This window comes from Berghia stephanieae, chromosome 5 (assembly GCF_034508935.2).
Source record: "Berghia stephanieae isolate SIO BIC M18660-M18661 chromosome 5, UCSD_Bste_1.3, whole genome shotgun sequence".
NCBI classification, from domain to species: domain Eukaryota; kingdom Metazoa; phylum Mollusca; class Gastropoda; order Nudibranchia; family Aeolidiidae; genus Berghia; species Berghia stephanieae.
The window spans coordinates 26466681-26481532 of record NC_088364.1 but is presented as its reverse complement, the minus strand read 5'-3'; the positions used below and the strand labels follow the sequence as shown (position 1 = coordinate 26481532).

General features: G+C 33.5%; 1 protein-coding gene across 1 annotated transcript in view; it reads right to left on the bottom strand.

The window, feature by feature from the left end:
* Window positions 1-14852, bottom strand: part of LOC144972675 (zinc finger ZZ-type and EF-hand domain-containing protein 1-like) — a 107135-nt gene that overhangs the window by 22803 nt on the left and 69480 nt on the right. The window contains exons 48-60 of the mRNA XM_078914170.1: window positions 14644-14707; window positions 13788-13942; window positions 12120-12201; window positions 10921-11032; window positions 9993-10106; window positions 9573-9616; window positions 8441-8656; window positions 7948-8063; window positions 6863-6997; window positions 5013-5209; window positions 3620-3737; window positions 2870-2923; window positions 1912-2043 (exon numbers count right to left, since the gene is read on the bottom strand). Of these exons, the coding sequence (XP_078770296.1) occupies window positions 1912-2043; window positions 2870-2923; window positions 3620-3737; window positions 5013-5209; window positions 6863-6997; window positions 7948-8063; window positions 8441-8656; window positions 9573-9616; window positions 9993-10106; window positions 10921-11032; window positions 12120-12201; window positions 13788-13942; window positions 14644-14707 (1539 nt within the window). The remainder of the gene's footprint in view (window positions 1-1911; window positions 2044-2869; window positions 2924-3619; window positions 3738-5012; window positions 5210-6862; window positions 6998-7947; window positions 8064-8440; window positions 8657-9572; window positions 9617-9992; window positions 10107-10920; window positions 11033-12119; window positions 12202-13787; window positions 13943-14643; window positions 14708-14852) is intronic.

The following is a 14852-nucleotide window of genomic DNA, read 5'->3' as shown; positions in this document are numbered from 1 at the left end:
AGGTCCCAGGTTCTATGGTGTGTAATGGACAATAGAAATTGCTTGCTACCTTTTAGATAAGACACTAGTCTATCACAAAGTATTTTTCACCATATCTAACAGACCCAGCTACCCAATTATTGCTGGGTGGACAGGGAGGTTAGAAAAAAAGCTCGACTGCACCCAGGATTGATCTTGGTCCCTTTGAATGTGAATCGAGTGCTCTACCAGCTAAGCTATCAGGACCCCCAATACGTATATATGTATATCATTTTTACTGTCTAACACTTCAAATCAGACACAGGAAATTTAATGAAGCCACCCATCTTATCACTAAACTAAATAATTCTACAAAAGGCAGCCAGTATAAATGTCTGTAGCACTATGGTTACTCTGAGTCTTTTGATCTCATTTCATTTGTAAGCCTGGCATTTCACTATTGATGCAGATTTGCTTCTTCTTCTTCTTCTTCTTTTCCTGCATTCTGCAGGGCTGCCATAATGAATGCCACATCTCCATGCATCTTGGTTAAATGCATCATCTTTCCTTAGGCCCAGTTCTTTCATAACATCCTCTAACCTATCCAACCATTGATGCAGAGCTGTCAGCCCAAAGTGCCGTAATAACAAGATTTCACTTTTTAAAATTAAAAAAAAACAAACACATAAAACTCTAACTCTTTTCACAAACATTTTCATCATTTCCGTTCTAAAAATTGCAAACTGACTTTTATTTTACAAATAAATATGAATATTCAACACACTCTTGAACGTCAAGAAAAAAAAAGAAAAAACTAAGAGACTTTTAAGAACTGAAAGTTTTTGTAATGAAATCCACTAGAAATATGCGTTAGACATTTTTACTCCCCCCCCCCCCCCCCCCCAAAAAAAAAAAATACAAAAACAAACAAAATAAAATGGGATGATCTCAGGAAAAAAAACAACAACCCCTATCCCCCCAAACAAAACCTAAAAAACAAAAACAAGTAAAAATTAAGTTGGCAGCTCTGCTGATGGGAATGTTGCGAAAGCGTAATTCATCATTACTATAAAATCTCACATGATCAACTAGTCAATCAAAAGCTTAAAATGTGTTGAGATGTGTGGTGAAATGATCAATCATCATCGTTTAGCAAATAAGCATTATCTGGTGTTTCTTTCTTCAACAGATTGGATAGAGACGAGATGGAAGAAATTTTCGGATCCAGCATGCAAGTTGATAAATATTGAAAATGTCAATAAATGAAAATGCAAAGACGATACAATCTGGCATTCTTTTGCGTGTTTTCAGACATTCAATGTCAGTTTCTTATCGACAATTGTTTGGTAAGAACTAACAAACATCTGTTTTGTTTCCGAAGAATATATGGTTTTCAGGAATAAATTAATAATAATTGTGAATGTCCGACCCATTATCAATATGAAATTCTAAGGTTTTTAATGTTTACCAGTAATGAACAAAAAGGAATATAACAGCTTCCAAAAAGAATAAAATATCAAGCACAAAATGTTTCAGGCTCAAACCCCTTCTTCAGCCAATAAGAAAATAAAAACATTAATACATCACTTAAAATACTTCTCTGCCGCCTGAATGGATTTTAAGTGATGTATTCATGTTTTCATTGTTTTTGTTATTGGTTGAAGAAGGGTTTTGAGCCTGAAACGTTCCATGTTTGGTACTTTGTTCTTTTTCAAAGTGGTTATATTCATTTTTGTTCATTACTTTTAACAATCCACGTCTTCAAACAGCTTAGTATCACTTTAAGATGTACAGTAGAGCCTTTTACCTATGTGCCAGTGCCACTTGTATGCTAATTTTTTCTTGCTTCCTGGTCACAGAGCACTTATGCAGAAACTATTATACCACGACTATTATATATGTACACATGCATATAGATGATTATTGTAGATATCTTACTGGTACAATACTCACCGTGTGCCTCTTCCTGGTGGACAGATTGACGATCAAGGTCTGGTACTTGTCGGGAAAGTGTTTAAGAACCACTCCTTTCTGTTGGTCAACAGATGTGTCGTTGTACTCAACCAGGGTGCCTGTTGTTATAACCTGTGTGATTTTTGAAGTGAGAAATGAGCAATGCTGCATTAATTAAATTGAAGCAATTGAAAACTTATAAAAAAATAAAAGATAACTGGATTTGGTTTCTAATTCTTTTTAAAATGTTTCTTTCCAGATGGTTTTACACTTTAAGAAATTCACAAATATTTCTTCTTTCTAATACTCGCTGACCCTATTAAAATTAGTTTGAAATAATCATGATGCACCTCAGACAGGAGACATTAAATGTTTTTACAAATCATGGCCACAGGGGACACGTGACCAAATCTAGAGAAGCCAAACTATATTTTATGTGGACCATTGAGATAATTTATTGCATTTTCCCAGGATGAAGAAAAGATAATGGTAAATAATAAATAAATGAATAAATAAATATATAAATAAACAAATAAATGAATAAATAAATTAAAAATATAAATATATAAATACATAAATAAATTATTTGATAAACTTTATTCATCCATAAGGCTTTACAAACATGAATTACAAGATGATGAAGATGATGATGGTGATGATGATGATGATAAGGAGGTGGAAGAGGAAGAGGATGAGGAGGAGGAGGAAGAGGAGTGGGTGAATAATAAGAAAATGAGCTGTAATACTGAACAAACATTCCTATAACAAAGAAGTATAATCAGTAAATGGAGGGGGGAGGAGGAAGAGGAGGAGAAAGAGGAAGAGGAATGTGATGACGAGGAATAGAAGATTAAAGACGAGGATGAGAAAGAAGAGGAAGAGAAGAAGGAGTAGGAGGAGAATTTGAGAGAAGAGAAACTAAATTTTCAAAGAATGATGACCAAAACAATGATCTCACCTCTGGGAATCCTGCTACAACAAACATAGGGAAAATGCAGGCGATATCAACCTTCTGTTAAAGAAATTAAGACAAAATATGGCATTAAATTGAGGGGAGAGAAGAAAAAAAACAGAACTAACTTATAGCCATATTTCAAACATAGCAAAATTGTACTCATATTTAAAAAAAATAAAATGTTTATTGTCTGAAGCAGGGGTTTGAGCCCGAAACATTATGTGTTCAGTTGGGTTTTTATTCTTTCTTTTTTTTAAAGCAGTTATATTCATTTTTGCATCCTTCGGCCCAGAGTTTATCCCGGTTTCTATAGCGTGAAACGGACAATAGCAATTGCTTGTTATCCTTTGGATAGAACGCTAGTCTATCGCAAAGTACTTTCCACCAAATCTAACACACTCAGCTACCCATTCACTGCTGGGTGGACTGGGGGGTTCAGGGAAATAAAATCTTGACTGCACCCAGGATTGATCTCGGTCCCTTTGCATGTGAAGTGAGTGCTCTACCAACTGAGCTATCAGGACCCCCGAATTAAATAAAGCTGACCTATATTTGCCTGGTTTCCTCTTTAGCAAAACCAAATAGTCCCAATAAATGAAAAGGTTAGTATGCAATTTAGAAAAGGAAAAAAAAAGATAAAGGAGAAATAAAAATCATCCAGAATGACGACGCATGCCTATCATGTGAATTAGGGCCATGACACAGCTTTTGACCAACTGATTGATGCAAATGGCAGAATGTGCCCTTAATTACCTGTTGTAAATTCTGGACACACTGAGTGATATGAGAGTTGATGACAGTTCTCCACTGGCACGAGGCAAACAGCATTTCAAACATCCTGGCTACTGAACACGCCCACTCCAGACCACGTCTTATGGGTGATGAAAAGATTAATACGAGATCAGGTAAGGTCTTTTCTGATAAATCAATTCAAATTCCAAAATGATTGAGTTTCTCAAATGAGAAAGAAATGTCTTACAGTTCCATTTGAATTTCATTAAAGTGCATAAATGTATAAGTTAAATGTATGTACACAATGTATAAGTCAAATATATGTACATAATGTATAAGTCAAATGTATGTACACAATGTATAAGTCAAATGTATGTACATAATGTATAAGTTAAATGTATGTACATAATGTATAAGTCAAATGTATGTACACAAACAATGTATTAATAGATAGTCAAATGTATGTACATAATGTATAAGTCAAATGTATGTACACAATGTATAAGTCAAATGTATGTACATAATGTATAAGTCAAATGTATGTACATAATGTATAAGTCAAATGTATGTACATAATGTATAAGTCAAATGTATGTACATAATGTATAAGTCAAATGTATGTACATAATGTATAAGGAAAATGTATGTACATAATGTATAAGGCAAATGTATGTACATAATGTATAAGTTAAATGTATGTACACAATGTATAAGTCAAATGTATGTACACAATGTATAAGTCAAATGTATGTACATAATGTATAAGTCAAATGTATGTACATAATGTATAAGTCAAATGTATGTACATAATGTATAAGTCAAATGTATGTACATAATGTATAAGTCAAATGTATGTACATAATGTATAAGTCAAATGTATGTACATAATGTATAAGTCAAATATATGTACACAATGTATAAGTCAAATATATGTACATAATGTATAAGGCTTATATGATTCAACTAATAAAGTGATAAAGAATGAAATTCTGATATCTAAGGTTGAAAACATGTATAGTTAAATTATTCCCTTTCTTATCACAACTTTTTCACTATTTTGACACTTAAATGGAACAAAAAGAACGATGAACTGAAATTGACCATATTGCAAATTATTTGTCATCACTCCCCCCCCCCCCCCTCCACATATAAATATAATAAATATATATGTGAGTGTTGGTAGGTACATATACTAGAGTGCTAATTAATATTAATTAGAGCATGTAAAATAAATAAGGACACTCGCATTGTATTTTGCCAGGACGATCGTTTCAGTGTTGGTTGCACTTTAAAAAAGCTCAATAAAGCTCATTCCAAAACAGTTTAACATTTTGCAATAAAAATGAATAGAGTGTATTTCAACAGCAGATTTCCGGAGATGAGGTTAACAAATTCTAATAATACATTCAAATACCTTTCAAATTCTTTAGCACCATATGAGAAAAGCAGACTGATGGTTTCTTTTCCTGCCAGGTATTGCTGGTCCTGTTCGGCTGTGGAGGGGATCAAACTGGCAGCACTTCCCTGATTAGTCACGACTGGTGCGGCAGTGGCTCCAACCAGAGCTGGAGTGGTAGTCGGAGTGCTTGTGGCTGGTAAATCTGTTGCCAACTATATAGTATAAATGAATGAATGAATAAATAAAATATTAATAAATAAATGAATAAATAAATAGGAATAACCTTAAAATCTTCACCATTTACATTGATGGCCTCAATGGCATAATGGTTTAATTCTGAAAACCCAATAATAAAGATTTTAAAAACTACTGACGATATAAAGGTCCAATGAACTCATGACCGACGGGTAACTCACTAATTTACTATGGGAGTAATAGTGATGTTAAGCTGCTAGAAGCTGTGGACTGTTAAAAGGCTCGAAAACCTTCTTCAGCCAATGACAAAAACAATAATAGCATTAATAGATCCCATAATAGATCACCCTAAATCCCATACAGACAACTGTCTGTTCATCACTTTTTCCGTGGCTGTAGAGAGGTTTCCAGGTATCACCAAGACACAGACAAGAAAAGAAAAATGAATAAAATGAAACAATGGCATGGCGGAACCTGTATATTCACCTCCTTTTTCCTCAGTGTCTAAAACAAATTCTTACTGCTGTCTTCTTTTCCTTTCTAAACTTTACCAACTTTTTCCACTGAAGGTTGACCCTTTTAAGCAAAGTGTTATTCTTTCAAATTATTTCTTTCAGTTTAAGCTTCACCTCATAGTTTTCTGCTTTTTTCTTCCCCCCCCCCCCCCCCCCCCCCCCCCCCTCCTCTCTCTCTCTCTCTCTCTCTCTCTCTCTCTCTCTCTCTCTCTCTCTCTCCTCTCCCTCTCTCTCTCTCTCTCTCTCTCTCTCTCTCTCTCCCCCCTTTTCACCAAATTCCTGTCCTCACATTTCTCACATACTTAATTGATTATTGTGTCATAGTATTGTATTTTATCTGTCAATTACTTTCCTGAATTTCCCTAATCGAGTGTGGATAATTGTTTCTCCTTTTCAATCATATCAAATGAATAGAAGTGTTGAGATTTTTTTTTGTGGGGTGTTATTTCTATGGACGCACTTTTGGTGAAAATTGATGATGATGATGATGATGATGATGATGATGATGGGCACTGTGAAGATCTTAATGACGGGTCTGGTGAAGTTGTGGATAAAAGATTTGGTGAAGACTGAAGAGGAAAGATTTTTATTTTTGAAATCTTCTAAGGTACGGCCTCTTTAAAAAAAAAAGACAATACCACATTGATAATTACTGAATCCTAAAGTCTTTTCCGTAAGTTATTTCAAATTCTTGTTAATAATATGAATACGTAAGACAAAATATACTTATTGGGTAAATTTTAAAAAAAGAAAATGTTTTTATATCATAACAACAATCAGGCGAGGTCACAGTTATCCTGTCACCCCCTGGTATCATTTAGTGATGTCTATTCGGAAAATAAAAACAAAGAGCTTGCCAACAAATCAAATGATGTCTTGTAATCACTCTGCCTAGCAATGTTTATCAATGTCGGTGTAGACACAAACAATGTGAAATAGGTTTTCTGTTCTATATTTTTGCTGGTAAATTAGGAAATTTTTCGATGTCAAACAGAAAAAGTATGAATGTTATTCATCTATTTATAAATTAAAGAGAGGCCAGGTAAATAAGTTGAGAATAAGAAGGATTTTTAAAAATAGTAAAGCAAAGCAAAACAATGAGCTCACAAAAAAATTATGAAATTAAAGTTTAAAAAAAAAATGTCATTGGCATACCAAAAGTCGTCCCATTAGCCTGAGTGCCTGATGCTGTGTGTTCAACTCATGATTGTGATCACCTTTGGAAACACGAAGCAATAGGTCCAAAAAGTCCTGGGTCCAGAAATTGAAGCCTGAGATGTTTGTCATTTCCTGTTGAAAATAAAATTATTCTTTTTTTTTAGATGTCAGGTGCTGAATGGATGGAATGCTGGGAGAAATCTGTTGCTCTTTACCCCATCTTCCCCTCTAACCAATCAAAAATGACCTGAATCTAGGTGTACTGTCATGTGTAGACTAGTCCTTCAGAGTCATTAGGCCTATGGAGCTGGAGTTTATCTCGGTTTCTATGGCAAGAAATAGACAAAATTAATTGCTAGTTACCCTTTGGATAGGGCACAAGTCTAAGTACTTTTTAGCTCCACCAAATCTAACAGACCCAGCTACCAAATCACTGCTAGGTGGAAACTGCACCTTGGATCAATCTCAGTCCCTTTGCTTTGGAAGCGAATGCTCTACCAACTGAGCTATCAGGACCCCCACTACCAACAATTCAAGTTTAATACGCCATATTTATAATGATTGCTTTTGCCATTAAAACTTTTAAAAAATATCTCTAGAAATAGGCAACAATGCGTTTACATGGCTATAGGGCAGGACAGATCACCATTACATCACCATCATGCTTTATTCACATTTGGACATACATCTCAACAGTAACCTTGGTGTGGCTTTTGGAACTACACATACCTAGACATCAATTAAACAATCTGACAACTCTTACCTCGACAACAGTCTATCTTACATAACCATTGCTTGAATGAGCAATAACTAGTTTCAACTAAGCAACTATTAACTATATGCAGTACTTCATTGTTTAAAAAAAATAAATTTAAAAGACACAATGATTGAATTTGAACTTAAGCTTCCATTTAACGTTTTCCCCATCCACTACTATAATATATTGTTTTGCTAAATCTCATGAGTAATAAAAACACACCAGACATAATTTTGTTCAGAAAAACCATCTATACAACACTAATAAATAATAAATTCTATTCTGTCGAATTGCAAAAACAAAAGTATTCTTAATAAAAACCTACCCGTTTTTCATGTGAAGGCATGACAGCTCCCAGCAATCCCATGATCCTCTCCTGGGAATGACGAGCAAAACTCTCCTCCATTCTCTTCTCCAATGATAAGCCCTCTCCTTTTTCAACTGTGTAGGATATACATAAAACAAATAAAACCCAAAACAAACCCAATAATAATTGATTACAACAATAGATTATCAAAACTTCGATAAATATAGTATTAACATTATAGTTAGACTTTTACTTTTACTTTTATTTTAATGACTGTACTGCTTTCTGGAATTATGTACATAAATATTTCATAATGCTCATTTATTCATTCTTGTAATTCCTGTTTGTAACCCTAATTTCAATATGAATAAATAGCGTTTATTTATTTATTATTTATCGTATTCATTTATATGATTTGTGATAGTGATGAAGCTGTTGTCAAAGCCACTAAAAAATGTTAGACAACGATGGTGTAAATAATGATGATAAAACAACAATTGAAATAACCCACCATCAATATTATGCTGCAGGCATTGAGTAGCCAAGGTCACGCATTGAGTTTGTAGCTGTCCAGCCATACGAATGTAGTCTGGATCAAGGAATGAGTAGCCATTGTCCTGGCCATACACAAGGTCGCTCAGGGTCAAGGTGAGAGATGTGTACATCATCCATGAGTGTTGGTGGATGTAGGCACGTAGAGGAGAATTGCTAGATTGACTTGTTTTCACTGTATGAATAAGAATGCAAAAATTGCTGACTGAAGTTTGAATTTTAATTATTTTTAAATCAAAGAAGTTTCAATCCAATTGACAAAGACAAATGATGTGGACATTTCAAGTTTCCCAATCGCCAAAAAAAGTAGATAATGAATCTAACATAAATAATCAAAGTGAATGTGAGAGACAGTCGATGACCTTATTAAACCAGCATAATCAAATGTAATATCACATTGAAATTCAACATTTACTTTGTTTAAAAAGGGAAACCTAATATTTCAACATATTTGTTTTGTTTATTTCATTGAATGGATAAGTAAATTCTGAAAAATGGCGACCTACATAAAAAAAACCAAGACAAAATGTTGCATTGATTAAAGAAAAACCAAATTTAAAAGCTCCACATTTCATACCAGTGCCAGCTCTCCATTTTCTCCTCTAAATGAAAATAAAGTTCAAACCGTTATCATAAATAAGAATCCCCCCCCCCCTCCCCTCCCCTTCTCCAAAGAGAAGAGGGAAGAGGAGGAGAAGGTACTACAAAAATATCATAATCATTGATCTTTTAAAAAAAGATGGTTTTGTATAGGGTTAATTGAATTTTTTTAAGGGGAAGGGAGGCTATTTTAAACACAGCTACCTACATGTCTAATATAATAATAATAATAATAATAATAATAATAATAATAATAATAATAATAATAATAATAATAATAATAATAATAATAATAATAATAATAATAATAATAACAATAAAAATAACAATAACAATAATAATCATAATAATAATAATAATAATAATAATAATCATCATCATCATCATCATCATCATAATCATAATCATAATAATAACATCCCTATATAAAACTGAAAAGCTGAAGAAACTTGTCTACTAAAACAAGCAAAGGATAAAATCCCAAGACTTACATTTAACCATGGGGTAAACAGTGACATCGTGATCTTGGCTATGTCTGGATAGAGAAGAGAAGGATTGAAAATGAGTAACAATAACATCAAACATGCAAAATACCACTGTAATACAGAAACTACGACCCCATCTCATTCCAAAAAAAAAAAAATGTCAATATCTTATTATGCATGAACAATAAAAAAAAACTTACTATTATTTTCCCTTTAATAATCAAATCAAATTTTAAATCTTAAATGTCCTCCGACATTGAAGAGAAAAGAAATTATATATCAAAAGTATCAGAGGTAGGCATAAGTAATTAAATAAATACACATAACATAAAATTGGTTTGCATAAAATACAGCCTACCTTTCATAGCACAGTCATCTCATTAACAGGCTGATTAAACATTAAAAACTAATAGCATTAAATCTCACCCATGTGGAAATTTTTTCTTGGTGTGACATCCAAGGCAGAGATCAAAATCGTCACACTTGTTACAGTGTATTCGTTTTCCCATAATGAATGCCTGGCAATGGTTGCATTTGTATCTGGTGATGAAAAGTATAACAAAAATAATTGTACCTAATGTGGGTGCTAATAGTGTTTGTTCCTCGCCACTTTTTATTAGTTCTGATGGTATATTGTCTGTTCCAGGTGATTTATTATTGTTTTGACTCTTTATTGCACTCTCCACTTCCTCTCTTAATACTGAAGGGGTATTGTCATTATTAGATAGTTATGCAAGGCAAGGTGGAAGGTAAACAACAGAGAAGAAAGGAAAATGCAGCTGGACAGGATTTACGTTGTACGAGTTGACAGAGAAGGCCAATATGACCGAGATATGTGGCACCATGTTGTAAAGACTGCATTCCACAAGTTCTTCTCTCCTCCTCCCCCCCCCCCCCCCCCCCCCACTCGTTGACTATCGGGTTATAGGAATGAGTATGAGGGAGTGAGTGAGTGAATGTTCTATCTAAAGAATTGCAAGCAATTTCTTTTGTCTTTTTTCATGTTACAGAAACCAGGATTAACTCTGACCCCATGGGGTTAATGACTCTGAAGGGTTACAAAGGGCCTATAAAAAATATACATATTACAAAACTAATGCATTAAAAACAAATAACATCTTTAATCGGCTTTAGCATCATTAATTGTACTCAGATTATCACACTTCAATAAGATGGTAAGAATACACAACACTAAGAGTAGTCGTGGCCTTATTTTGAACAATAAATTCTACTATATTTATGAGGATGACCTTGTCATGGCTGAAAATAGCATAAATATAAGTTCAAGTTCATTGTAAATATTCTTCTAAATTTATAAATATATGCCATTAACAAATATGTAAGTGAAACTTACACCAAATGTACTATTTCGTGATCATCTCTGTGTTCCTCGGGTTCAACTCCACCAGAAAAGCAAGCCGTACACAAATCCATATCAAGGCATTGGAGGCAACGATAACGACGACCTACCAAGTTAGAGAAAAAAAGATTGAATTTCACTAAATCTTTCATAAAAATTGTATTTACACATCATTGCCAAATATGAGCATATGATCCTGTTAAAAGGTTTAACACCACCACAGATCACTTATAACACTTAGCTCGCTCCCCCCCCCAGCCCACCCTTTCAAATCTTCTGATTTTGACGAAATCACATTTTAAAAAATATTTTGTGTATTGGAATTTTCAAAAAAAATTTCCCAACCAAAGACATCAAACACAATCCTAATCACAACCATTTCAATATCATCATCACCGTCATCATCATCATCATCATCATGATCATCATCATCTGTATATTACAAAAATATATATGTAAATGTGCATATTTACATAACACACTTACACAGTTTCACCATGCTTAATGTACCTAATTTTTCCTCCCCCCTCCTCCCTCTCTGCAGACTCAGTGGAACCAAATTTCCATTCCATACTTTCATACTACATACGTCAGACATCTCTTTTTTCCCCTAAGCATTCCAATGATTTCCATCACTGCTTAGAGGCAGCTACTCATTCACACCTGAGTGAAGTGGGGTAATGTGTGGGAAGTGCATTTACCCAAAGACGCAATGTTAAAGCTATGTTTGTGATGAGAATATTGGCTATTAAGCTTAACTGCTGGTCAAAATTACTTCGCGATGGTGGCGAACGAATCGGCGATCTCAAGAAGTGGGTGAGAGAGGGATCTAGAAATGACTTTGGGTTTGAAACGAATATTTTTGTGTTCGTGGATAGCTCACACGGTAGAGCCACGCTCTCACCTGCCAGGCGGAGTTGTCGTACCAATAAGGTCGCAGGTTCAAACCCCACCACCGCCGCGAAAAAATTTTTTATTCTCTATTGTCTTCTGGCACTTTTCTACTCACTTCATATCTTAATGTTAAAGCTAGAGCTTTGCACTCATTTTCACCTAATCAGTCACTGATATCACTTGAAGCTGTTATAAGAAAAGACACCTCAATGCAAACCACTGATGACATACCACCACCAACACCACATCATCATCATCATCATCATCAACATAATTAATTTTACAGACACCATTATTACCAGGAAGAGTGACATTACAGCCGTCACAAGAAATTTCCACATCTAAGACGTCAGAGAATCGTGCAACAAACATTTTTAGAGCCTGTACGATAGGAAAGAAAATAGACTAATTAAGATTTCCAAACATGGTAGGAATTCTAGAATTGAATCTTATGAAGTCATTCTTTTCCATGGAAAGTGGTCAAATGAGGCAATAAAGTTCATGGAGCCAGACTTTATCTTCATTTCCATAGATTAACAATAACAATTGCTTGCTCCATAGCCTTTAAATAAATAATATGTTACTCTATCTCAAAATTCCACAAGCTCTAATGGACCAAGCTATACATCTCCATACTTGAAAAATCAAACATGTGTAATGAAAGTGATCATTTGGAGTAATTTGTGGGAAAAATCGTAATCAAACAAACACCAATTAATATCAGGAATGTGGTGACATTAGTTATTCTACCTGTGCTGTATCTTTTTCTGTCATGTAATATACTGAACAGATAAATGACAGTCGTGATATGAAAGTTTCATCTTTTTATTTTTAAAACGTTTTTTTAAACTGAAAAATAAATTGGAAGTGTTTCACCCGTAATTTGATCACATCAGAAAATGGATAAACCACCAATCAGAAAAGCATATATTTTGAGATTTTGCGTAGTAGCATAATCAAGGTCATTTTGGCATAATGATTATGCCAAATGCTTAAAAGTAGTAGGAAGGTATTAAGCTATCTAACATCTGCTGAAATCTATGTGCAAAAATCTTTTCCTCCCCTCTTATCCATGGAAATGAATGTCTTAAATCTGATAAGAAATTTAATATTTTTAATTTGAAACCATTTCCAGGAAAAAGTAGATAGCCAGCTTGTCTTTTAAAAATAATTATTCGATTACATGACAACATTTAGAAGGTTGCTTATCAAGATCTCTTATGATTCTTCTGCTAAAATACATACAAATTTATTCTCCAAAAACATTTAAAAAAATAAAATTAATGACTTTTCAAGAAGATAGTGAATATAATTTTTAAAGATTTCTTTGCATATCTGCCCAATTCATTCAGTTATTGAAAATCAAATTTAATTATCTAAACCTTCCTGAGCACAGGTCTGCATCTGTTGGATTTGAATATATAATGCAATGTATTTTTCTCCTATTCAAGGAAGGCATTAAAATAATCCCATCACTTGAATATATTTTGTAACATACTTTGTATGTATTCTAAGGACTGAACGTCTTTGAGAGTCAGACTGCTATAAAGAGATCTGAAACCAAATGATTTTCCAAATGAATATATCTTATTCATGACAGAGAGTTCATTTAATAAGGTCATCAAATCACCACATTTTTAAAATATGCAGTGAGTTGTGCAAATCCATTAAAAAAAAAAAAAAGAAGAAAAATTAATAGAACAGTGCAACTATTTACCATATGCACCATAAAGGAAGAGTTTAAATATGCATGGTTTAAGTAACTTATAAGTTTTTGGGGGTTTTTGTTTCGTTGTATTGCTTTTTTATCTATTTTTTCCCCCTGAAATTTGCTTTTGTTTTTTATTTTTTCCTTTGATATCTTATTATTTTTGTTTGTTTTGTTTTGATTTGATTTTTTTTGTTTTCGAAAATCAAGAATCCATTTTTTAAAATAAACTGTATTCTTAACATTCTTAATGTCATACCTTTTTGTCTTCTTTTGTATTGTCAGACTTCTTTTTGAACCATGAATTGAGTCCTTCAGACACTTCATCAAACCATATCATGGTCTGTTCATACTCTTTCAGTTCATCCTCTTCATTCTGCTCAGACTCTTTCAAATCTCTCATCTTGACGGTTTCTATATAATAGACATAAAACATGATCACAAAATGAGCGTGTACCATATCCGGTATTTCATTTTGTAAGGGCAATCTTCAGAATTTTATGGATGAATTAGAGCCTATCGGGGAAAGAAATATGTATTTTATTTTTATTTTTGGATATGCAACATCAACAGCTATAACTATAATCAATCTGACTTAGTCAGACAGTTTATATGAAGAGAAAAGGAAAAGCTAATAGTTGACCATAGAGGTCTCGATAGCTCAATTGGTAGAGCATCTGACTCACAAACAAAGGGACCTGTATCTATCCTAAGTGCAGTTGAGTTTTTTTTTTCTGATCTCCCTGTCCACCTGGCCCCAATTGGGTGGCTGTGTCATTTAGATCTAGTAGAAAGTATTTTTCATCCTGTCCAGAGAATGGGGAGCAGTTGCTGCTGTCTATTTAACACTACAAAAAAAAAATCGGGATAAACTCTGGCCTAACGGTCCTGTAAGACTACTTATGTATTGTCGCCCATGATGAAATGGGACTTATAAATGTCCCAACTAATTGATGACAGTAAAAATATCTTTAGAACTCAAATACATGAATATCTTACGCACATTAGCATTTCCCATACAATTTTTTTTTTCTATTTTTTCTGGATCAGTAACAGTCATCTTGAAAGATAAGCTTACGACTGAATCACTAAAAATAATCAAAATGAAAACATACCTTTGGCAATATTGAAATATAGTTGAGGTAAACATAGGTCATTCACAAAGGATAAATCATAGGGCTGGAAAAAAAAAAAAAAATCATCATATAAACTACTAAATTTCACTTCGTCTGTAATTAGTATCTGTCAAATTATAAATAGGACTGACAACATCTGATTTCTAGCATTCCTATTGAATATTCAGGCAGGGATATCTAATGATAAG